Consider the following 24987-nt stretch of genomic DNA (forward strand, 5'->3'; position numbering starts at 1 on the left):
TAACTGAATCTTTCAATTGAGTTATTGAAGTTGAGTAAATGGTAGTTTGAAAGGTTACTTACTCCTAGAACGGTACGTTATTTAAAGGACCAGAAGGCAAAGGAGATAAAGGAACAAAAGAGATGCTATATACGTGCGCCCTTGGCAGACTTGTACCGGGACAATGTGGATTTCGAGTATATTTCCAAAACTTGCATTATGGACAGCGGCATATTGAGATGATGATGCAGAGTAGTCGACTGTATATGCAGATTGTGCCGAAAGGGAATGTTGAGATGATGATGCAGAGTAGTCGACTGTATATGCAGATTGTGCCGAAAGGGAATGTTGAGATGGTTTCTAAATCCTATAGATGCAACCGGTACCTTAACCTACTGTTTCATTATCGACATTTCTCGACTCAAAACGAGACAGCAACCCAGCTAAAGTCAAATAGTTCTTCAGTTCGTTCTCATTTGGAATCTGCTAGGTTAAAGCAACGGGATATCAAGAAAGAAGAGACAAAGAAATTGTCTAATTCCAATAAACAAGCGTTTCGACAAAATATAAAGGTTATAGCACGAATATTGAAGTTGGGCAAGCCCGATTGGAAGCTTTTCTTATTAGCCATTGGTTTCATTTTATGCGCTGTTTTATACCCTACTACTGCCGTTAGATTGGTGGGAGCAGCTCTTGATGCCTTTAACTCAGATACAAAGGATTCCGATGGCGATTTGATTGTATGGGGCCACAAATGCTCCACTGTTATTGCACTCATGGTTCCCTTTATGTGTTTGAGCGCAGTTTGTTTTTGGGCAAGAATATGGGTTTTGAAAGTTTTGGGAGAGCGTTTGGTTGCTAGGCTTAGGACCAAGGTCATGAAGAACTTGCTACGTCACGATGCAAAGTTTTACGATAATGATAAGAACAAGGTTGGTGATTTGATTAGCAGATTGTCGAGTGATGCATACGTAATGAGTAAATCAATCACAAGCAACTTGCCTGATGGATTGAAAAATTTACTTTTTGGTATTATTAGTTCCTATATGATGTATTCCATTAATCCGTTATTGTTTGGCGTGATGTTACTTATTTCGCCTCCAATAACTATTGGATCTGTATGGTATGGAGAAAAGATTAGGAAACTATCTACAAAGTTACAAAATGCCACTGCTGGATTGACAAAAGTCAGTGAAGAAACATTGAACTCTGTGATGTTGGTGAAAGCTTTTACTAGTGAGCAGAAGGAGTTGGCAAGGTATAGTGCAAGGTTGAGGCAAGTGGTAAATGTGGCAAAACAAGAAGCATTGGCTCAATCAAATTATTCCGTTAGCATATATACACTATATCATGCAGGTTACTTATCTTGTGTTGCAATTGGTATCTGGCTAATGATGCGCGGACAAATGACTGCAGGGGATGTTGTTGCTTTTACCATGTACCTGGAGTTTTTCAACCTGGCCTTGTACAGTTTGACCACCACTTATCTTGAATTGATGAAGGGAGCTGGAGCTGGTGTCAAACTTTTCAAGTTGATTGATTACAAAAGTGATGTTGCGCCAATCAAGGGTGAAAAAGTGAAATCATTGCCTAATCAAGTCGAGTTTCGACATGTGTCATTTAGCTATCCAACGCGACCCAATGACAAGGTTTTTGACGATTGCAGTTTTAAAATCAAGAGCTCAAGCAGTACATGTATTGTTGCACCCTCCGGTGCTGGGAAATCCACTGTTGCGGCGTTACTACTACGCTCTTACAATATACAACTGGGCGAAATACTCATTGGAGGAAGGAATATTAAGGATTTTCAAGTAAGGGAATTGAGGCGTCATATTATTGGTATAGTTCAACAAGAGCCAGTCCTTTTAAGTGGCTCAATTTTGGAAAATATTGTTTATGGCTTAACATTGAAACAAGTGAGTAAACTTACCATGGATGATGTGATTGCGGTTTGTAAACAAGCAAACTGCCATGATTTTATCATGAGCTTTCCTGATGAGTATGATACGATAATAGGAAGTAGAGGTGCGTCCTTATCTGGAGGTCAAAAGCAAAGAATAGCCATTGCTCGTGCATTGATCAAGCATCCGCAAGTATTAATCCTTGACGAAGCTACATCTGCATTGGATTCCAAATCTGAATCCCTCATTAATGAGACTTTGAGAAATTTAACCAGTCAAGGTAAAATGACCATCATATCGATTGCGCATAGGTTATCTACTATTTCTAAATCTGAGTATGTTGTTGTACTTGGAAAGCACGGCAATGTTATTGAGAATGGCAGGTTTGTTGAGCTTTTCAGCAATCCCTATAGCGAACTATCCAAGCTCTTGGACGAATCAGAAAACAAACAACAAGAAGAAATGATCAATGAACAAGAAGTAGAAGAAATAGAGCATGCAAATTACGAAGCAAGCGAAATCGAGAAAAGGCAGAAGGAATTTGGACAACTCAAACATTTGAGAGATTTGATTGACTCATTGCCAAGTGACTTGAAAGACCAACTAATTGAAGAAATCACGATTGACTCGGAAAAGAGAATGCAACGTTTGGATTCAACTTTGGACAAGGACTTGAAAAGATAAATGCATTCGACACTATCGACCGACACTATCGAGCAGAGCGAGATAGTGGAGCACATTAGCTGTCACCGACACTATGTCACTGCTTGATAGTAGAGCACAGTAGCTGTCACTGACACTATCAACACTATCGAGCACTGTTTGATAGTAGAGCATATTCACTGTCACAAACAATATCGACACTATATGCATATCTCAAATAGATGAAAGCAGATAGAATATGCATATCTCAAATAGATGAAAGCAGATAGAATATGCATATCTCAAATAGATGAAAGCAGATAGAATATGCATATCTCAAATAGATGAAAGCAGATAGAATATGCATATCTCAAATAGATGAAAGCAGATAGAATATGCATATCTCAAATAGATGAAAGAAGATAGAAATGTACATATAAATTTTTTGGATTCCTATACAAAACCCTATTTAGGCGCCTCTATAAGTCAATTGGTTTCAATTCTTTTGGTTCACTTTGTTTTCCATCAACAATTTTAATAACTTTAACATCGGTAACACCTCTACTTTCAGCTGCAGCTCTAAACTCTGGTTTTAATGCATTTCTCAAAGTTTGCGCGGAAATGGCCATAGACTTGAGTAACGAAACTCCGGCTTGTTTAGCTGACATGGTGAACTGTGTGAACGTAATAAGACTTAGTTGTTAGAAAGAAACTCCACAGAAGTTTTCAACTGGCCTTTTTTCACTTTAGGCGAAATTTTTCATTGGTTATAAAATTTACCAAAAGTGCACGCACTAGAATAGCAGCTCTGTAGCACTGTCAGAAGAACCCTCTGTTCTAGCAGCACTGTCAGAAGAACCCTCTGTTCTAGCAGCACTGTCAGTGCCGCAGGCAATGGCAGGGCCAGCAAAAGAACCCTCTGTTCTAGCAGCACTACTGTCAGAAGAACCCTCTGTTCCAGCAGCACTGTCAGAAGAACCCTCTGTTCTAGTAGCATTGTCAGTGCCGCAGGCAATGGCAGGGCCAGCAGAAGAACCCTCTCTTCTAGCAGCACTACTGTCAGAAGAACCCTCTGTTCCAGCAGCACTGTCAGAAGAACCCTCTGTTCTAGTAGCATTGTCAGTGCCGCAGGCAATGGCAGGGCCAGCAGAAGAACCCTCTCTTCTAGCAGCACTACTGTCAGAAGAACCCTCTGTTCCAGCAGCACTGTCAGAAGAACCCTCTGTTCTAGCAGCACTGTCAGAAGAACCCTCTGTTCTAGCAGCACTGTCAGTGCCGCAGGCAATGGCAGGGCCAGCAAAAGAACCCTCTGTTCTAGCAGCACTACTGTCAGAAGAACCCTCTGTTCCAGCAGCACTGTCAGAAGAACCCTCTGTTCTAGCAGCACTGTCAGAAGAACCCTCTGTTCTAGCAGCACTGTCAGAAGAACCCTCTGTTCTAGCAGCACTGTCAGTGCCGCAGGCAATGGCAGGGCCAGCAAAAGAACCCTCTGTTCTAGTAGCACTAGCAGCACTGTCAGAAGAACCCTCTGTTTTAGTACCACTAGTAGCACTGTCAGAAGAACTCTCTGTTTTAGTACCACTAGTAGCACTGTCAGTGCCGCAGGCAATGGCAGGGCCAGCAGAAGAACCCTCTGTTCTAGCAGCACTGTCAGAAGAAACCTTTCTTCTAGTACCACTACTAGAACTGTCAGAAGAACCTTCTATTCTAGTACCACTGTTATCAGATTTCAGTCATATACGATAAATTCTAGTTAGACAATCAGAGCTCAGCTATATACTATAGATTCTAGTTAGGGATTCTTCTTCTTACTGGCGATCCAGTTGATGAAATCAAAGAATAATGAAGGTTGGAGTCGCGTATTTGGGTCTAAAGTCCAGTACTTTAGAGACTTGCCATATATGTCGACGACTTTTTCCAAGTTTTCTGGATCCAAATTCACCAAGTTTTTAGCAAGGATAATACAACTTTGATTATAAGCTGATGCGACTGATTGGTTAGAAAACTTTGTTGTTCTTGCTTGGTTTTGTAGTTTTGCCATTAGGTCTAGCAAGGATCTCGATGTAGCTGGTATTTCTACATCTTCTTTGTTTAATTTTGTCTTGCTAATCCTCGTTTTTAAATACTTGTGTGCCTTAATTCCAAGATTTTTATCCATTGTGAGGTTGATTAACGTGATAATAGGCTCAATAGTCTTCAAATTGTATGCTGAGCTTGAATGCTTCTTGGTGAAAACTTCTAAAAGATCAAGAACCCGATTTTTGAAAAAAACCATATTCTCTTTGGCTTCTAGAACTTCCATTTTACGTTTGTTTCCTGAATTAACATTGTTAAGGATATCTTGCCTTTCTTTGAATATCTTGGACAATTGATCATCCATAGCCATCATTTGCTCATCATCCATTGAATCACTCTCATACCCATCATTTGACGAATTTAGATCGGAAAGTTCATCAAATTTGACTTCACCAGTTTCGGCTGTGGGTATACCTAATGCTTTTGCTAATTTAAGATTGGTTTCTTTGTCAAGATCTGTCATTGTGTTGTTTGCCATAGTTTCCTCATCGTCATTATCATCATCATCATCATCGTCGTCGTCGTCGTCGTCATCGTCGTCGTCATCGTCATCACCATCGTCATCACCCTTATCATTCTCATCGTTCTCATCGTCGTTGCTATTTTCCTCTTCATCTCCTACTATCACCATGCCTTCCTCCTCCCCCTCAAACAAATGCTTCTGCCCTTCTTTATTTTCTTTTGCAACTAGTACATCAAACAATAATTGAAAACAATCATCATTAATCCTTAGTACACCATCACTTCCGCATTCACACAAATAGTGTTCCCAAACTATCGTTGATAACTTTTTTAACAAATTGCTTTTTCTAGAAATAAAACTCAATATAATTTCCGTCATGACAACAGATGGATCAACATCAACATCCTCTTGGGAACCAGGCTCAACAAACTGTTTCTCAAAAACTAACTTCAACTCATTTATAATCTGTGCAATCTCTTCATCTTCCAAATACAACTGGATAAAACACATTGAAAATAAAAGTTGAAAAATATTCAACGTCTCCGAAATTGATGTACTTTCCTTTTGAAAATCGCGTATAGTTTGAATGATTGTAATCGTTTCTTTCTTAATATGTTTCAACTCGTCATCCAACTCTACTAGACATTTGTTTTGCAGGCACTTTTCCAACTCGATAATTTGTTCATAGCAGAAAAAGGACCATGGTTCTCCATCGTGTTGTCTTGATATAACCTCTGCTAGAATCGTGTTCAACTTTTCTTGAGAAAATTTCCTTACATTCAATGATACGGGAGATTGGAAAAAGCTAATCTCAACTAGTAATTTGAAGATGCTCTCCAAATTGGACAAGGTTCTATTGTGCTTGATCAAATATGCCATCTTCTCAAGACACCATTTAAGCACATTATCATTCGAGTTTTTACCATCATCTTCTTCATTTATAGTCTGACTTTTTAATGCATCGTTAAACTTATCAACAAGTACATTTACAAATTGATGATTCCCTATGGCCAAAATCCTATCCACAGTATGCGATTTACTAACCAAATCAAAATTCCAACAGCCTCCTTGTGATTCATCTAATAAGCATTTTAGCACAGTAGCCGAGTCTACTTCTTTTTCAACACAAGCGCAAACAATATAATCCAATGTCTTCTTCGCTATATCGTGCAAATATCTTGATTTATGAGAAGCCTGGTTAATTAAACACCTCATGAAATTTCGAGTAAACAAATGCTCAACATTGTCAACCAACACTAGAAACTTCATAAACACTTCAAACCCCCAGTATTTACGCTCATGTGATGATTTTTCAGCAAACAAAGATTCATCAACAACAACTTTATAGAATTCTTTCAAATTAATGGATGATGATGAAAAAGAAGAAGATTCGGGGGTTTTGGTTTTGTTGTTAGTCTTTGTTTTAGCTATTTTCTTTCTCTTCCTCAAGTTTGACGCCAGTTGTTCTACCTCATAATCCTCATCTTCCTCATCTTCCTCATCTTCTTCGTCATGATCGCCGTCTTTTTCAGTGAAATTCTCAACTAGTGAGTCCCAAACAAATGGTAATCTTGAACTCCAGCTGCTTTTTTGCTTAGAATCATCTTCGTTATCAGATCCATCAACAACTTCTACATCCTTCAAAACCTTGGCTAGTAGAGGTAAGTTTCCTTTTAGCATTGGATCTCCATGCTTCCAGTTTGTTTTTTGATTTTTGATACTAGCAGCCAACTCAGCTCTCTTTGATCTATTGATGCTTAGGTATATAGCAAGCCCTTCAGTAGATAGATTCAACCCCAGGTCATTGATGCCCTGCAAAATCATTAGACATAATACATCTTTATACTCAGTATTTACATTCTTTATCACTTGAATTAAACTTGCCGTGGCAACTTCCCTTATCCAAGATTTCGTATCGGCTAATTTCAACAAGTCCAAAACAAACCTTCTAAGCTCGTTTTCGCAACTCTTGAAAATAATTTTGCTATTGAGTAATACTTGCAAGCCAAACAAATGTCCAAACAATATGGCTCTTTCTTCTTTACCCTTTAAATTACTGCTCTTGATAGTAGTGGCATCATCAAGTTTATTCAAATACTCATCAACAGATAGCCTACCCAGAATAATTAGCTGGTTAACAACTTCAGTGAGTGCCATGCTAAACCCGATTTTAGCAGATTGTTTAGTTGTAATCAATCCCTTGGTCAATCTCAGCAATGCATAATCCCATTCTTCTTCGCTATCCTCAGCATTAAGTTCCTTAATTAAAGACGTAGCCGCATTGATTCTCTCTCCAACTACTTCAGAGCTTAATTTCGTAAAATAGTCTCTCAAAACCATACCAACTCTCTCTTTCTATCCGTCTCTATATAAAGGAAACAACCCCCTGAAAATCCCTGGAACTATTACCGGAGTTGGTAAATTTTTCATTTTTTTTTTTTTTTTTTTTTTTTTTGCGATGAGCATCGCATCGCATCCTTTCGTGCGGGGCGAGATGAGATGAGATGAGATGAGATGCTTGCGGTAGAGAGCAGGGAGACAGGCGGGCGTTGGCTTTTCATTTACCACAAAGGATTATATTGAGGAATACATTGCGGTTTTAGTAACTGCCAATAGGTTTTGAGGTTTGTTATTCTCTTTTTAATGAGACAGTTTGCGTTGCGATCGCATTCAGCGCCAATCACTTATATTCTACCGGTATTATCATCATCATTAACGCGGTTTGTTTATACAGCGGATCAACAGGGCTACGTGATAAAATGGAATTTGCAAGTAAAGAGACCCGATCTCCAATGGCAAGCCCACACCGACTCGATACTCACAATTCTTGAATGGGACCAGTATATTATCACTCATTCACGAGATTCAACTATACGAATCTGGCTAGATGATGAAAAATGCTACGAGGTACCTGTTAATGCGCTCAATTTCTCCAATATTGTTATGTTCAACAACCGTTATTTGATTACACCGGCGACTTTGGATTCAAACAACATGGATGTTTATGAACTCACAAAAGATCCAATTGCCATTACTCGAGTCCTTGCGAATTTTGGCGCCTACAAATTGGTCAATACCACTGGGCTCCACTATCGAGCGAAGCGAGATAGTGAAGCAACCCTGACTACAGACGATGATGCAGATGTAAACGTCAAAGGGAGAAAAGACTTTGGTATTATTATGAAGATGTTGCTAATCAACAAGACAGTTTATATTGGCTTCGAATCAGGTGATATTATAGGTTTAATTATGGAGTTTTCCGAGACTTTAGGCGCCAGATTCACACTCGCTTATCACAATACTACTCATTGTCCCAACCCAGTAATATCACTTGCAAACGTTGAAGATACCTTGATTTCAGGCTCAACAAGCAACAAGTTGGTCTACCATCATAAACCAGTTAAAATTGTGCCATATCCTCAACTGGGCATACAAGCAATCATACCCTATAATGATGATCTTATTATTGGCTTCTGGGATGGTTCTATAGAGTACAAGGGACAAATAATTCAAAGAGACCTACCGCACCTCAGAGCCGATGATGATGATAATACAAAGACTGTATTGAAGTTGACTTTTATGTCGTTATTACCAGTCACTACATCAAAGAGTGAAAATCAACTAGCTCGTGGGAAATACGCCATGATGATTAAGAAGAGTATAGAGACTGATTTACTTTTGGCCGGATATGAAGATGGTACTATACTCGCTTTTAGTATCACTTAGAACTAAAGTTCTAAGTGATAGAACTTTAAATCTAGCCCTTAATACAAAAAAAAAAAAAAACAGTATAGTTATAGGTCTCATCATGAGATCTATAACAAATCACCCATCAACAAACTATATATAAATATTCACTCTACAATGCTTTTTCAATGTAGCTTCCAACATTGACGGTTTGGTTGTTAATGTTGGATAATTTTCTTCTTGCCTTGCTTTATTCGGAAAGACAACTAATTACATGTTTGTTCTTGCTTTGTATCAATAGGATACGTTGGTTGAATTTGGCTATTATTTCTTATATGTTGATGCTTTAATAGATACGTCTTTTGCTTTAGAATAAATTGTTTTCTTTGTATTTGATGCTCTAGCGGGGTGTGTTTACTTGTTGTTTGCGAAAACTACCAGGTAATCGCAGTTGATACTGAGATCCTATTTGCTGGCACCACTAATCGCAGTTGATACCGAGATCCTATTTGCTGGCACTAATCGCAGTTGATACTGAGATCCTATTTGCTGGCACCACTAATCGCAGTTGATACACTGAGATCCTATTTGCTGGCACCGCCAATATTGAAAATGATAAACTCTATTCTATAGTACCTAGTATTATATACTATTCTATTCCTATGCCTGAGAAACAACCTTTTTATGAAACTGCCCCGATCTTCTTCTATACCCGCTACCGCCATTACCACTACCGCTATTGCCACCGCTATTGCCACCACCACCACCACCACCGCTATTGCCACTTCTATTACCAATTGAGTTGGGTCTTGGTGGAATATTAACTATATTATGATTAACCGTAGGTTGTTTCTTCTGCCCGCTAGGATTCCTCTGCTGATGCAAACTAGTTGAGTTATTGCCTTGATTCCATAACAGGCTTAATTGAGACGGTGAATTTGAAAAAGAATTTTGTTTGTTGGTGTTGTTGTTGTTGTTGTTGAAGCTATTGTTCTTCTTCCTTAGGTTATGCGGTATAGAAAGCTTTTTCCGATTATGATGCGAAAACTGCTGCTGGTGGTTGTGCGGGCTGTTGATATTACTACTTCCATTGGCAGCTAGTTCGGGAGAAGCAATTAAGATAGTATCTTCATCATCAAATGAAATATTATTCAAAGTATCATGTGAATCTGCAAGGATTGCAGCAATATCGATTTCAATTTTCTCCTTTTCTTTAATCTTTTCTTGCAAGTCTGGGTACTTTTCAAGTAAAGACTCAATCACCTGGTTATTACAGCTCAATATATCCTTACTCTCCAAACCATGAGTTTTCACCAAGTTAGCCAATGTTGTTAACATGGTCAAGATCTTGGTATTTTTAGTAATATAAATATTATCCATTGATTTCTTTTTGTTATTCATTGAATTCAATAAAACGTCAATATCCATATCGTTGCTCTCTGTTTTCTTTTGCAACTCTTCCCATTGCCTATAATTTTCAGCTTTGTAATTATCAAATTCCCTTTGTAATGCATCCAATTCTAATCTATAATGTTGTTTGTATTCCTGGCAGCTAGCCACAAGAGCCTCATAACTGATTTTCAACCTCTCGTGTTCGGCTATTGACTGTAGATTTGTATCGTTCAATGTTTCAAACTTGATCTTCATTTGTTTGGTCAGCAAGTTTAAGTTTTCAATTGAATTCAACATTTCGCTATTTTGATCTTCAAGATCTAGTATCCGACGTTCTTTCCTCTTGAGTAAAGCCAGTAACATATCATTTTCATGCTTTAAATTTGCCAATTGGTCAAGATACGACTCGTTTTTACCGTTGATTATCTGATTCTTTTTACCAAGTTCTTGATTTGTTGTCTTCAACCTAGCAATCTCTAAACTCAATTCATCGATAGATTTTTGTAGGGAGTCGATAACCCGAGAGGACGAGCCCAGACTTTTGCCTTTACTAGGAGACGTTTCTGGAGTACTTGTCATATAGAGGGAGAAAATAAGCAATTTACTACTTGTCAACACTTGTTAATAACGTTTCAAATCTCAGGTGCCAAAAAATCAAAATGGGGAAAAAATAGAAATAAAACTGCTTGTTAGTATGCTTTGAAGCCCTGAAGCCCTGAAGCCCTGAAGCCGTAAATCCTGGGAACCGCCACTAAATAAATGCCTGTAAATGCTACTAGAAAAGTAACTTATACACTGTGACAAGAACTCAAATACGACTATAAAGATGTTAAAAGGAAATCTTTGTATTCGTTGTTATTCCAACTATGGTTTTTTTTTTTCTTTTTTTTTTTTTTCTCGCTCATCTTCGTTAGCCGCTGACCGGTGGGGGGGGGCCGGTTTTATTAGACGAAGAGGAAGATGAGGGACACTATCGACACTATCGAGCGAAGCGAGATAGTGGAGCAACACCGACTAGCTGCCCACTATCGACACTATCGACACTATCGAGCGAAGCGAGATAGTGGAGCAACACCGACTAGCTGCCCACTATCGACACTATCGACACTATCGAGCGAAGCGAGATAGTGGAGCAACACCGACTAGCTGCCCACTATCGACACTATCGACACTATCGAGCGAAGCGAGATAGTGGAGCAACACCGACTAGCTGCCCACTATCGACACTATCGACACTATCGAGCGAAGCGAGATAGTGGAGCAACACCGACTAGCTGCCCACTATCGACACTATAGAGGAGAAACACTCATAGCTGCGCGATACTTTGTAGCTTGTTACGATACTATCGAGAAACACTCGGTCTTGTAGTTCTATAGTCCTATGACCTTCGACTCTATAGAGTGAAGCGAGATAGTAGAGCAGTACTTGATAGCAGTACTATCGAGGGGAGAGAGTCTTATAGTCCTATGGCCTTGTAGTCTTATAGTCATATAGTCCTATGGTTGTAGTCTTATAGTCATATAGTCCTACGGTTGTAGTCTTATAGTCATATAGTCCTACGGTTGTAGTCTTATAGTCATATAGTCCTACGGTTGTAGTCTTATAGTCATATAGTCCTACGGTTGTAGTCTTATAGTCATATAGTCCTACGGTTGTAGTCTTATAGTCATATAGTCCTATGATTGTAGTCATATAGTTCTATGGCCTTATAGTCATACTGTCTTATGATCTCAAGGCCCTACAGGCTCATCTACACATTCTGATTTCTTACTTTTTCACTTCAGTTTTGTCTAGTGTAATTCACTAGACAAACCCATCGTATCAACCATACTTGCGATAAAATCGCTTCGCTCGATAGTAGAGCACACTAGCTGCTACCGCCAAACTCTTTTCTTTTCAGACCCATAGTATCAACTAGAGAATCACAAGACTACATTATAACAAAAATATACTTGTCACTCATAAATTGAATTATAATGGAAATAAACTATTAATTTTCAAAACAAACTTCACTGTCAAACGTTCTCCCTCAATCTTCACTGTTAAACGTTTTCCCTCAATCTTCTCTGTCAAACATTCACCCTCAATCTTCACTGTTGAACGTTTTTCCCTCAAGACTTTCCAATCATCTTACGGTACCCGATCCAAACCAAAATTGCCACCACTACCCACATACCCAAAGTAAATTCAAACCCGCTTCCTTGCAATTGCGGGTCGGATTCGGCAGTTCCTAGTCATTTCGCAGTACCTTGTTTTGGAGGAAACCCTTCAACATCTACAGATCCATTTGCAGGCTCACATGTACACCACTGATCTTTAGGAAACTGCGACATTGCTTGTGGTACATGATTTCCGCATCCCCACCATGTTTTTCCATCTAAAAAAAAATAGGGGACCCTGGTTAGTTACAGAATTTTCTAAAGATGAACAAGGTAAATAAAACACATACGACAAACTTGACAATCGGCAGATTTACACATATTGGCTTTTCTTTTGTAAATGAATACTAGTAATAAATACAGAGAGGTAGAGAGAGGGGAAGAGAGAGGGAAAGAGGAAAGGGGAATAATGCCAACTATTTATACATGGCGGGCCCGATCATGTTGATGACCCAATTGTTCCTTTTTTCGGCTCAATCTCTCGGGTTAAACAATTCTATTTATTGTTTGTTTCTTTTTATTTGTTTTTTTTTTCTTTTCTCCTCCGCCAAGGAACCTCCATCCTCACTGCCTTCTTCCCCCCTTCCATCCTCGCTGCCTCGAGAGTGCCATTGACAGTCAGTGCTGCCTCGAGAGTGTCATTGATAGTCAGTGCTGCCTCGAGAGTGTCATTGATAGTCAGTGCTGCCTCAAGAGTGTCATTGACAGTCAGTGCTGCCTCGAAAGTGTCATTGACAGTCAGTGTCATTGACAGTCAGTTCTGCTCCACTATCTCGCTTTGCTCGATAGTGTCGATAGTGGAGGGGTTACATTCCAAGTGTAAATGCATAGTCTAGACCCATAATACGCTGTATCATGCAGTTGATCCCAGTAGCAAACATCCTTTCTCTCATAAATTCTGTTCTACTTTCTGTTATTATATACAGGTAACATTTGATAAATATTATACGAACAATTACCATAAATCATCATCGGCCGAGAAATTTCCCAATACGGTAATAAAAAAATATATGCTCTGGGCCGCCCCACATTTTATCTTAGGTTTCCATAAAGTCCAGATTTTTGTTCCCTTTATTCTCTTCAAACTTCAATTCTTCTTCAATATTCAAATTCTCCTGGATATTCCATAATTGTGAGTATAACGATCTTTCGTCAGACAACAATTCAACATGTTTCCCTTCTTCTTGCACTTGCCCTCTATTCAACACAATTATTTTATCTGAATCAGCAATGGTACGTAAACGGTGAGCGATTGAAATATTTGTCCTTTGTCCGCGTCTGAATATCCCACGTATTGTTTTGAGCAATGCCTGTTCTGTATGAGTATCGAGAGCAGAAGTGGCTTCATCGAAAAATGTAATTGGCGCATCTTTTAACAACAATCGAGCAATTGCTAACCGTTGTTTTTCACCTCCAGAAATCATCATTCCTCGTTCTCCAACAATTGTGTTTAGTCCATCTGGAAGATCTTTAATCAACTTGTCAAGTTGCACAGAAGATATCACATTCTTGATATCTTCATCACTCGAATTCAAATTACCATACCGAATATTTTCCAATATCGTATCATTGAAAAGTGGCGTTTCTTGAGGAACAACACCGATTTTTTTTCTCAAAGACTCAAGTGAAACTTCCCTTATATCCTTGCCATCAATAAGTATCCTTCCCAGATCAACATCATAAAACCTAAAGACTAACCGGAGGATAGTTGATTTTCCACTTCCGCTGGGTCCCACAATGGCAACTTTTTGCCCCGCAGGGATAGTAAAACTAGCATTTTGCAAAATTGGCCTGTCACGATGGTACCCAAAAGTAACGTTTTCAAACTGAATTTGTCCCGGCATCTTTTTATTCAAGACTAATTCCGGTGCTCCTCCTTCCTTATCCCTAATTTTTATTGGCACATTCTGTAACTGGAATAAATTCTCCATATCTAATAAGCTCTGCTTCATATCTCGATACACACTACCTAGAAAATTCAACGGAACACTCAATTGGAAGACCAATTGGTTAATCAAAACCAAGTCTCCCACAGTTAATCCGCCGCTAGCTACTCCTTGACATCCCATATACATCATCGCAGTTAACGCCAGTGTAAAGATAAAATTTTGCCCAGCATTCAAATACGCAAGGCTTGTGGCTACCTTGACACTGGCCTTTTCGTATTTTGTTAATGAATCATTGTATTTCTTCAGCTGATATGCTTCATTATTGAAAATCTTGACACTTTCATAGTTGATCAACGAATCCAACGCCACAGAGGCCGCTTGGTTATCCGCGTTGTTTGCTTGTCGTCTAAACCTTGTTCTCCATGCTGTGGTTTGTATTGTGAAAGTCAGATATGCAATCATAGTAGCCAAAGTCACCGCAGCAAAACTATACCCATAGTTCCAGCTCAAGATCCCGCACACTATACTAATTTCAAAGGTAATCGGTATAATATGGAAAACCATTGCATTCAAAACAGAACTTATTCCTTTTGTTCCTCTATCGATTGCTCTTGTTAACCCCCCGGTTTGTTGCAGTAAGTGAAACTGCAAATCCATATTCAATAACCGGGAAAACGTATTTGTTGCAACTCTCTTTATGGCACTCTGGGCAACACTGGCAAAAATGGCATTTCTCAATTCTCCAAATAGCACAGCTCCAAATCTCGCTCCACCATAAGCAAGAATTAATGAACCAATCACAGATGTGACAATGCCTACATCCTGGCTCCAGTCAATATTCATTTGGTCTATAATCTGCTTAAAGAAAAACGGAACTTGAACATTAAGTAGTTTCGAGCCAATAAGTAGCGATACGGCAATTACAACTCTTATTTTAAATCTTAAATTATTCTTGGGCCATATGGTTCTTAAAAGAGACCGCAACATTGACAATTCAGAAGTGGAAACATTACGTCCAAGTAAAGAATACTGTGTGCTAGATGCTACTGACGACTGGCGCTTGCTCAGTTGAAAGGGCGGCTCAACAGCCTCAGCAGCCGCCCCTGCCACCTCCTTCTTGTTCTCTTTTTCCCTTATAACAGCATATCTTCTAACCAAGGAGGAGGTAAATGATCGAATAATATTACTCTGAGGTACAGTAAACCGGTGGCAATAGAGATTTACTTTAAAGGCCCGTGTATTTTGGAAAAGGGGCACTAGACCCTTTACTTGTCTATTTCGTAGTAGCATGAACAAAAGTCTTGCTCTCTGTTCTTCCACCTCCTTATACAAGTGAAAAAAAAGAAAAGAAAAAAATCTGTTGATAATTTCAATCCTTCAAAATGATAATGATGTACCGAAAAAAGGAACATAAATTGAGGGAGCCACTGTAGTGGTTACGACATGAGAGAAAGAGAGAGAGAGAAACTGTGTGTGTGTGGCTTGCACCGATCTCGCACATATCGCACAAATTTTTCAACCCCATCAAAATGTCAAACGAAAAAACCCTGGAGGGGGTGACGTAGCAGAGGAACAAAGTTTGACACTATCGAGCAGTGACACTATCGAGCAATTACACTATCGAGCAAAGCGAGATAGTGTTGTAACAAGCTACTGAGTGTAGCAGAGGAACAAAGTTTGACACTATCGAGCAATTACACTATCGAGCAAAGCGAGATAGTGTTGTAACAAGCTACCGAGTGTCGCTTTGCTCGATAGAGTTGTAACAAGCTACTGAGTGTAGCAGAGGAACAAAGTTTGACACTATCGAGCAGTGACACTATCGAGCAATTACACTATCGAGCAAAGCGAGATAGTGTTGTAACAAGCTACCGAGTGTTGCAGAGGAACAAAGTTTGACACTATCTCGCTTTGCTCGATAGTGTAATTGCTCGATAGTGTCGCTTTGCTCGATAGAGTTGTAACAAGCTACTGAGTATTGCAGAGGGACAAAACAAAGTTATACTGTAGTCCCCTATTCAATGAATATATATCCATTCAATATAAACACTTTCCCATCAAATCACTTATTCTCACTTCTCAACTCGTTCAAACTCTCTTCGAGTGCCTTTAAGAATTTGTCAATGTGACCAGCATAAACCGAGTAACCCATATGTCCAACTCTGAAATACTTACCAAGTAATTGTTTATGAATACCACCTGCCACAACAAACCCCTTTTCACTCAACCGCTTTAATAACGCAGGCCCATCAATATCCTCAGGGAAATAAACTGCAGTTAATCCATGTGCTGCAACAGACTCATTCACTGGAACAATGGTTAACCCTAATTCTTTACATTTACTTTTAAATTTATCAGACTCCTTTGCATTTTTGGCAAATCTCTCATCTAAACTTGCCGAGAAGATTTCATCGAGTGAGGTGTTTAACGCAGTAATTGTCTGTACGGCAGGTGTAGCAAAATAAGCAGGTTTGCCCAGTTCATAAGCTTTCATAATAGGGTCCCATCTCTTTAACGATGCGAAATAAGTGGTTTCCTTCTTATCCAAAGCCTTGGACAATGCTCTTTTGCTGATGTAGAAAATAGCCAATCCAGCCGGTACACCAATTGCCTTTTGCGACGCAGTCAAGGCAAAATCAATCCCCCAGTTGTCAAATTGCAAATCTTCAACACCAATAGAACAAACACCATCAACAATGATCAACGTTTCTGGCGACTCTTGCTTAACCAATTTGCTGATAGCTTCAACATCGCTTACAACTGAAGTAGAAGTATCAACATGGGTAATGGTGATAGCTGTATATTTTTCCTTTTGCAATTGTTTCTTAATCTCCTCCAAAGGAACAACGTCACCAACTTTAGCAGTAAGAACATCAACATTTGCGCCATAAATCCTCAAGGCATCGGCAAAAGAATCACTAAAGAATCCGGTGGATAAAACCAAAACTTTATCACCATGTTGGATCAAATTAGTAGCAGCAACATCCCAACCCAAAGTTCCCGATCCACTCAAAACGAAACCTTGAGAGTTTGCGTCACTCGATTTGAATAATTTCCTCAATCTCGTCAATACCGATTGGAAGGTAGTAACAAATTCAGGCGAAGTATGAGCTTGTGATGGCGTGGCCATTGATGCCAAAACATCATCACTAAACTCAATTGGACCAGGAATCAAGGTTAATTTGTGTTCTGGTTGAGTATATTTGAAAGGTGGCGACATTCCAAAAATTCTAGTTGATTGAGTTATAGAGCGTATAAAATGAGATCTGGTACGGATCAAACCTCTTAGCATAAGCAAGTAAATATCAAAGAGAGAGAGAAAGAGAAGCAACTAAAAGAAAGTAGAGTTGGAATTGAAAATTATACAATGGTGAATATTTATTTAGTAGTGGACATTTCTTTCTTTTTCCTTTTCTGGGGAAAACGCTCTTAATCGGAAAAAGAGTTTCGGACGAATCCGCTAAGTAAAAATGTGGGAAAACATTGAAGTTCAAGCAGCGCTAAGAATAGGCAGCATTTGAGATTTGGCAGAACCTAAGAGTAAACTATGGAATTTGACTCTGGGTGAGGATAGAAAAAAGGGGAGGTGGGAGCAAGTGTAATTGACTTTGTTCGAAAGGAGTCAAAAGTGAAATTGTATTCTAAAGGTTACAGCTTTTCAAAAGCTCCTTTACTAAAAAGGGCTTTACTAAAAAAAAGAAAAAAGTCTTATCAACAAATTGGCCAATTAAAAATGTTTAAAGCTCAAAAACACGGGCGACACTATCGAGCAGAGCGAGATAGTGTTGTAACAAGCTAGTCAGTGTTACTCGATAGGGGAGCATACTAACTGCCACCGACACAACACTATCGAGCAGAGCGAGATAGTGTTGTAACAAGCTAGTCAGTGTTACTCGATAGGGGAGCATACTAACTGCCACCGACACAACACTATCGAGCAGAGCGAGATAGTGTTGTAACAAGCTAGTCAGTGTTACTCGATAGGGGAGCATACTAACTGCCACCGACACAACACTATCGAGCAGAGCGAGATAGTGTTGTAACAAGCTAGTCAGTGTTACTCGATAGGGGAGCATACTAACTGCCACCGACACTATCGAGCTACACTATCGAGCGACACTATCGAGCAGAGCGAGATAGTGTCGTAACAAGCTAGTCGGTGTTGCTCGAACGACACTGACTAGCTACCACCTATCTCGCTCTGCCAGATAGTGGAGTAGCACTAGCTGCTACCATTCACTATAAATCTCAAGCCGCGGTAAAAGAAATCGGGATTCACAATAGAAAATTTGTTACTTTATCTGTACCGCTTATTTTCCAGAAACATCCTCTGCCACTATCGAGCAACACTTAGTAGCTTGTTACAACACTGACTAGCTTGTTACAACACTGACTAGCTTGTTACAACACTGACTAGCTTGTTACAACACTGACTAGCTTGTTACAACACTGACTAGCTTGTTACAACACTGACTAGCTTGTCACAACACTGACTAGCTTGTCACAACACTGACTAGCTGCCCACTATCGATTAACACTGACCAGCTTGTTACAACACTATCTCGCTCTGCACGATAGTGTCGCTTGATAGTCCCGCTGTAACAAATGGCTGCAAAAACTTTTTTCTTTTTTCTTTTTTCTTTTTTTTCGCAGTCAAATAATTCTTTAAGAAAATCACGATTTTTTTATATCTCCTATAAATTTTAGGAAACAACAAATGGTTCCACCATCAAAGAAACCACAACGTCTGAGAAGCCTCATAGGTTATAAAAAAACCAGAAATCTGGGAAACAAGAATAAATAAAAAATATCTATAAAAAAAAAAAAGAATTAAATATAATGAAGATTTTTGTTATGAAGGGAAAGTTTTAACTGATGGCATCGGGAAACTCTTCTGATCTATATACTTAGTATATATATACTAAGTTTTTAATAAGCAAGTAAAGTAAAATTTTATGGGAAAGTTTAGACATTAGTTGATCCATTTTCCAAATTTGTTGAAATATTTGCTGATGTATCAAACCTACCCTCCTTGTTAAATAAAAAACGACAACAAAGATCTAGACAAAACCAACTAATATCCCACTTGGTGTACTAGGATCAAAACATCAAATTAAGAACTAACCATCTTTTTACGCCCATTTTCTTTTCTCATTATCATCACCCCTTAACCCCCCACCCTCACCCTTCCCCCGCCTTTCTTCGCTCTCCTCCCCCCGCATTACCCCGGTTTCTTCTTTACACACACACACACACACACACACATATACATATATATCATTTGAAAATGGGATACGAATACCAACCTAGCTGTGAACCCAATTTCATCCAATACTTGAAGCTTGCATTTTCATTCATTCAGTTCAATTATCAACATAGATCTTACATAGAATTCAATTCATTATTGAATAGCTATCTTTTGAAATTACTCAACTATGATTTTGATGGTGGAAAATTGGTACATAAAAAGCAAATACACGTTGAGGTGCTTCCGATTTACATACTTGGTGAACCAACTGGAGAAATAGCAGGGTTGCAGGCACCACCACCACCGCCGCCGCCACCGCCGCCACACTTGCCTTTCTCTGAGCCAAGGGCGGATGCCAATATTAACGTTATGAGTGATTCAGAAAGTGTGGACCCAGAAGTCAAAGAATTAATCAAAGGACGAGAAAGCTTGACATTTGGACCAGATGCTTATTGTGGTGAAATTATTGAAGAGTCAGAGCAACGAGAGCAACAACAACAGCAACAACAAGGACAACAACAGCAGCAGCAGACAACTGGAAGTACGACAAGTGAAGATTCGAATTTGGCATCGTCTTCAATTGCCCTGTCTATGAGCTTGAATACTGGTGGATACAATCCAACAAGGTTAATGGATCAGTACGGTAATTTATTCACATTGCACGCGAATGGATTTGTTACTCCCTATAAACAAGTAGTAGGTCATATTGGTGGGATTGGCTACACCAACAATTATCATCACCAACAGCTACAGCAGCAGCAGCAACAGCAGCAGCAATTCCCGATCCCATATTCTTTTCCAATGATGATGCCTTATACGAGAAACTTCAACTATGCGGCATCTTCTTCAACAACATCCTCATCGAGCCCATATCGAAAACAATTTAAGAAATTCAAAAATTTATCCTCACAACTGACCAAAACATCATCGAGATTGAATATGTTTCAAAACCAAATATTGAAAATGGCCCAGTTTAGTGGAGATTTGGACTTGGGGACACTGAATAGATTTGGTGATGTTGATTCAACACTGATTATTATTAATCTGTCGAGTGCCAATACAAGTTCAAGATCAAGCTACAGGAACAGTTTGAGGTCATGTATGAGAAATGGTAGTTCTCGAAGTACCAAATCGCCTCCTCTGTCGAAAGATGATGAAGTCAAAGAAAACGAAAACGAAGAATGGGTGGATGCAAAAGATGACAATATTGAACCACCAAAGATACAGGATATGATAACAGAAGTCTCTGTAGATAAGAATGAGAAAGAGCAGCAGCAGCAACAACAACAGCAACAACAACAACAACAACAACAACAACAACAACAACAACAACAACAACAACAACAATAATAATAATAATAATAAAAATAACAGCAGCAGCAGCAGCCAGTGGAAACAGTCTAAATATAACTTAATAATTTATAGTCATCTCTTACTATTTAAAATGAGAGAGTTTTTAATGGGCTCAACTCTGTAGTGTTCTGCAAGATTGTTTTTTTTTTTAATATTTTTTTTTTTCATCTGTACTATTTGAGTATGTTGAGATGGCGGGGGAGGTGATGAGCTCTTCAAAACAACCAGGATCAGGAGCGGGAGCGGAGCTTTCTAAACAAACAAGCAAGCTAATAGCTGAATTGGTATTGAAAAAAGATGATTTGACAATAGTTAATTTAAAGATTTCCCGAAATGATTCAATGAAGTCGATTATAAGCAAATCATTGGATCTCTTGACCCATGATAGTATATTGTTTGAGGCATTTGCTAGAGATATACCAAAAATGATTTCGATAGTAGAAATTGTTAAGCAGAAGAAACTGGGATTGCATCAGTATAATCGATTGTTTAAGTATCTGAGTGAGGTATATCCATATATGAAGAAGAGGAAGGAAGAGGAGGGGAAAGAAGGTGAGCCAAAAGAAAGAGAGGCAATAGAAGGCGAGGCAATAGAAGGTGAGGCAATAGAGGAGGATCGGAATGAGGAGGAAAAGATTAACCAAGCAATAAAGGAAGTGAAAGGATCAAAAGTGTATGACTTACCTGTGCTATATATAATTTTGAGTAATTCCAATTTGGGTGATCTTTTGAATAATGCTTGGACCGTTCAGTGTTAGGAAGGGGAAGGAGAAAGTCATGAGCCAGATGTGTAATACTGTATTGGTGACTACTTTGGATAAAATGAGCTAGATGGGCTAGATGGGCTAGATGGGCTAGATGGGCTAGATGGGCTAGATGGGCTAGATGGGCTAGATGGGCTAGATGGGCTAGATGGGCTAGCGGAGTCAAATGGCTAGATGGGCCAGATGGGCTAGCGGAGTCAAATGGCTAGAAGGTCTTGATCGGCCAAACGGGCTACATGAGCCAGATGAGCCCAATGATCTACAGGAGCTATATGAGTCAGATGAGCCAGATGAGCCAGATGGCTACATGAGCTACACGAACCAGATGATACAGATGACCCGGATGAGTCAGACGAGCCAAATGAACCAGATGGCTACAGAACCAAGTGGCTACATGAGCTGCTCGATAGTGTCAAGTGGCTACATGAGCTACACGAGTATGAACCAAGTGGCTATATGAGCTGCTCGATAGTGTCAAGTGGCTACATGAGCTACACGAGCTACATGAACCAAGTGGCTATATGAGCTGCTCCACTATCTTGCTCTGCTCGATAGTGTCGTCGATAGTATCAAATGGCTACATGAGCTACTCCACTATCTCGCTCTGCTCGATAGTGTTGTCGTCGATAGTATCAAATGGCTACATGAGCTACTCCACTATCTCGCTCTGCTCGATAGTGTTGTCGTCGATAGTATCAAATGGCTACATGAGCTACTCCACTATCTCGCTCTGCTCGATAGTGTTGTCGTCGATAGTATCAAATGGCTACATGAGCTACTCCACTATCTCGCTCTGCTCGATAGTGTTGTCGTCGATAGTATCAAATGGCTACATGAGCTACTCCACTATCTCGCTCTGCTCGATAGTGTTGTCGTCGATAGTATCAAATGTCTACATGAGCTGCTCCACTATCTTGCTCTGCTCGATAGTGTCGTCGTTGATAGTGTTAAATGCCTACATGAGCTGCTCCACTATCTCGCTCTGCTCGATAGTGTCGTCGTCGATAGTTTCAAGTGGCTACATGAGCTGCTCCACTATCTCGCTCTGCTCGATAGTGTCGTCGATAGTGTCAAGTGCCTATATGAGCTGCTCCACTATCTTGCTCTGCTCGATAGTGTCGTCGATAGTGTCAAGTGCCTATATGAGCTGCTCCACTATCTCGCTCTGCTCGATAGTGCCGTCGATGGTTTCTAGGCCTATTTCTTTGTCTTGCTTTAATATGCAGGACATTTCCCACATAATCCAATTAAATTACGAGCAAAGTTGATTTGTGCAATTTTCGAGTCAGTCCACTCTCAGAAACTCATCAGACAAAAAGTCTCGCTTGTAAAGTAATTGAAAAATATACAACTTGAATATATTACTCTCCTTTGAAAGGACAAAGGCCCAGCAATACTCCACTAACTCTCTAGCAAGCAGGCAAACTAGTATACTAGTATTATTTAAGACTATATATTCCACAATGGCAATTGACCCAGCTACATTTAAATTTGACACACCACAATTTGATCCTAGATTTCCTAACCAAAATCAATCAAAGCACTGTGCACAATCATATATTGATTATCACAAATGTGTTAATGTAAAAGGTGAGGATTTCGAGCCATGTCAAATCTTTTTCAAGACTTTTACCTCATTATGTCCCTTGATGTGGATTGAGAAATGGGATGATCAAAGAAGCGCTGGTACTTTCCCAGTGAATATGGACTCCTAAGGGAATCCAAAAGGGTGAATAAAAAAAAAAAGAAAAAATCTAAAGATTATGACAAGAGAGGCATAGCTATAAGTTGCAGCTGCGAAAAGAAGGATTGTTAAATAGCAAATTTTGTTCAGTACTTATACGTTTGTCTTATTTAATGTACAAATTTATCACGTACTACAACTTGAACATTGTACGGCTTGAATGTACAGCTCAAAGGTATATTCAGCTTCAAAATTTCTACAGCTCGAATGTGTATTCAGCTCCAAAACACATTCTTTAGAGTGTTTAATGTGTATTCAGCTCCAAAACACATTCTTTTGAGCGTTGAATGTGCTACCTTGACTCATCTTTTTTATACTCTTTCTTTTCTTTTCTTTTCTTTTTCTTTTTACCAAAAATCTTCTTCAAAATTGCTTCTTTTACTCTGTTGTTGCATATTTTCACTGGTAAAAAGATCACCATACGGGTCCTGGTTCTGCTTCTTTTCTCTCTCATACATCCTGTTCAACTTTTCTTCTTCCTTCTCTATCTTTTTCCTTTCAAGTTCAATTTCATTGACAAGTTTTTGCAGTGACTTGATAAACTCATCTGTGCTTGTTTCCCGTTTTGTTTTGTTTAGTTTATTAATCACTGCATTTTGCCTTTTTACTACATTAAACCGTTTAACCAACTTTGGGTTCTTATAAATTACCGTTCCTGTATCCATTGATCCATCTGTATGTAAATTCTCACAAGGTGTATATATCACCTTGACATTATCCAATTTATTACCCTTAATCGAGTTGGCCTTGGTCAATTGACATATTTGGCTTAGTAACTGTTGGTCAATATGGAAAGTGTCAAATGATTTCCAGTCAAGTATCTCTTCCTTGGTGAGCTGTAAATACACATGAGCTGAAGATAAATTATCTACATGAAACCATATATTCTTACGATGCGAATGTTCAATTAAAGACTCGTTTTCATACTTGTCCTTACCCATATATATTGAATACTTTCTTTCAACGCCATCTGCTGTTGAAAAACAGGACTCGTCAGTATCTGGAAGTGAAATCTCCGCCGTAAAGTAGTACACCATCCTTCTTCTTACCTGATGGGTACAAGCAACAAGTGGGTCTTTATTAACTCGATTTTTCAATGTGCTACCATATCACTATCGAGCAACACTATCGAGCAACACTATCGAGCAACACTATCAAGCAACACTATCGAGCAGAGCGAGATAGTGTTGTAACTAGCTACTAATCTACAATGTGTTGCTCCACCATCGAGCGAAGCGAGGTTCAGAGACAGGGTAGAACCTTACCAATACTTTACTCTTTACAAGGGCCCCAATGTTGATCCTCTCTAAGTACTCGTCTACTCTCTAAAAGTATTTTTCAAATCTTTACGAGTCCGGGACAGGTAGAACCTTACCAATACTTTACTCTTTACAAGGGGCCCACAGTGTTGGTACTAAGTGGCTGCTCCACCATCTCGCTTCGCTCGATGGTGTCTAGCAGTTGATGTAACATCAATCTCTTAAAAAAATATTTGCTCTATACATATTCTCTTTTTTAACTGTCTCTTTAATATTTGCTCTATACATGATCTCTTTTTTAGGATTGGCAATATAAGTAATTCTAGCCAAAGTGTCGCCTCTTTCCCTCCGCCTTCTCCCCCCCCCCCCCCCCCCCCCCTTCCCCCCCCCCCCCCCCCCCCCACCAGGTAAACGCACAAAAGAGGCTAAC

At 39.3% G+C, this 24987-nt stretch overlaps 9 protein-coding genes across 9 annotated transcripts; 4 read left to right on the forward strand and 5 right to left on the reverse strand. All coding sequences in view use genetic code 12, as the record gives it.

Annotated features, from left to right (window-relative positions):
* Positions 1 to 332: 332 nt before the first annotated feature.
* MDL2 (Mdl2p) lies at positions 333 to 2564 on the forward strand (the record flags this gene model as incomplete). Its single annotated transcript, XM_049323428.1, has 1 exon — positions 333 to 2564. One exon carries the CDS (start codon positions 333 to 335, stop codon positions 2562 to 2564), a length of 2232 nt encoding a protein of 743 aa, XP_049180716.1.
* A 437-nt stretch (positions 2565 to 3001) lies between these two features.
* On the reverse strand, positions 3002 to 7401 carry POL5 (DNA-directed DNA polymerase; the record flags this gene model as incomplete). The annotated part of the gene is made up of 3 exons (XM_049323429.1): positions 3002 to 3215; positions 3318 to 4221; positions 4335 to 7401. The coding sequence occupies 3 exons, from the start codon at positions 7399 to 7401 to the stop codon at positions 3002 to 3004; spliced, it is 4185 nt and encodes a 1394-aa protein (XP_049180717.1).
* A 303-nt stretch (positions 7402 to 7704) lies between these two features.
* On the forward strand, positions 7705 to 8787 carry KGF56_002224 (uncharacterized protein; the record flags this gene model as incomplete). The annotated part of the gene is made up of 1 exon (XM_049323431.1): positions 7705 to 8787. One exon carries the CDS (start codon positions 7705 to 7707, stop codon positions 8785 to 8787), a length of 1083 nt encoding a protein of 360 aa, XP_049180718.1.
* Positions 8788 to 9408: 621 nt separating this feature from the next.
* SHE3 (She3p) lies at positions 9409 to 10719 on the reverse strand (the record flags this gene model as incomplete). Its single annotated transcript, XM_049323432.1, has 1 exon — positions 9409 to 10719. One exon carries the CDS (start codon positions 10717 to 10719, stop codon positions 9409 to 9411), a length of 1311 nt encoding a protein of 436 aa, XP_049180719.1.
* A 2618-nt stretch (positions 10720 to 13337) lies between these two features.
* ATM1 (ATP-binding cassette Fe/S cluster precursor transporter) lies at positions 13338 to 15479 on the reverse strand (the record flags this gene model as incomplete). The annotated part of the gene is made up of 1 exon (XM_049323433.1): positions 13338 to 15479. The coding sequence occupies one exon, from the start codon at positions 15477 to 15479 to the stop codon at positions 13338 to 13340; it is 2142 nt and encodes a 713-aa protein (XP_049180720.1).
* A 772-nt stretch (positions 15480 to 16251) lies between these two features.
* On the reverse strand, positions 16252 to 17409 carry KGF56_002227 (pyridoxal-phosphate-dependent aminotransferase family protein; the record flags this gene model as incomplete). Its single annotated transcript, XM_049323434.1, has 1 exon — positions 16252 to 17409. One exon carries the CDS (start codon positions 17407 to 17409, stop codon positions 16252 to 16254), a length of 1158 nt encoding a protein of 385 aa, XP_049180721.1.
* Positions 17410 to 19476: 2067 nt separating this feature from the next.
* On the forward strand, positions 19477 to 20787 carry KGF56_002228 (uncharacterized protein; the record flags this gene model as incomplete). Its single annotated transcript, XM_049323435.1, has 1 exon — positions 19477 to 20787. One exon carries the CDS (start codon positions 19477 to 19479, stop codon positions 20785 to 20787), a length of 1311 nt encoding a protein of 436 aa, XP_049180722.1.
* A 194-nt stretch (positions 20788 to 20981) lies between these two features.
* KGF56_002229 (COX12) lies at positions 20982 to 23269 on the forward strand (the record flags this gene model as incomplete). The annotated part of the gene is made up of 3 exons (XM_049323436.1): positions 20982 to 21541; positions 21747 to 21991; positions 22968 to 23269. 3 exons carry the CDS (start codon positions 20982 to 20984, stop codon positions 23267 to 23269), a joined length of 1107 nt encoding a protein of 368 aa, XP_049180723.1.
* A 376-nt stretch (positions 23270 to 23645) lies between these two features.
* KGF56_002230 (uncharacterized protein) lies at positions 23646 to 24239 on the reverse strand (the record flags this gene model as incomplete). The annotated part of the gene is made up of 1 exon (XM_049323437.1): positions 23646 to 24239. One exon carries the CDS (start codon positions 24237 to 24239, stop codon positions 23646 to 23648), a length of 594 nt encoding a protein of 197 aa, XP_049180724.1.
* Positions 24240 to 24987: the final 748 nt, after the last annotated feature.

Source organism: Candida oxycetoniae, assembly GCF_023343755.2.
Source record: "Candida oxycetoniae strain CBS 10844 chromosome Unknown scaffold46, whole genome shotgun sequence".
Taxonomy (NCBI): Eukaryota; Fungi; Ascomycota; class Pichiomycetes; order Serinales; family Debaryomycetaceae; genus Lodderomyces; species Lodderomyces oxycetoniae.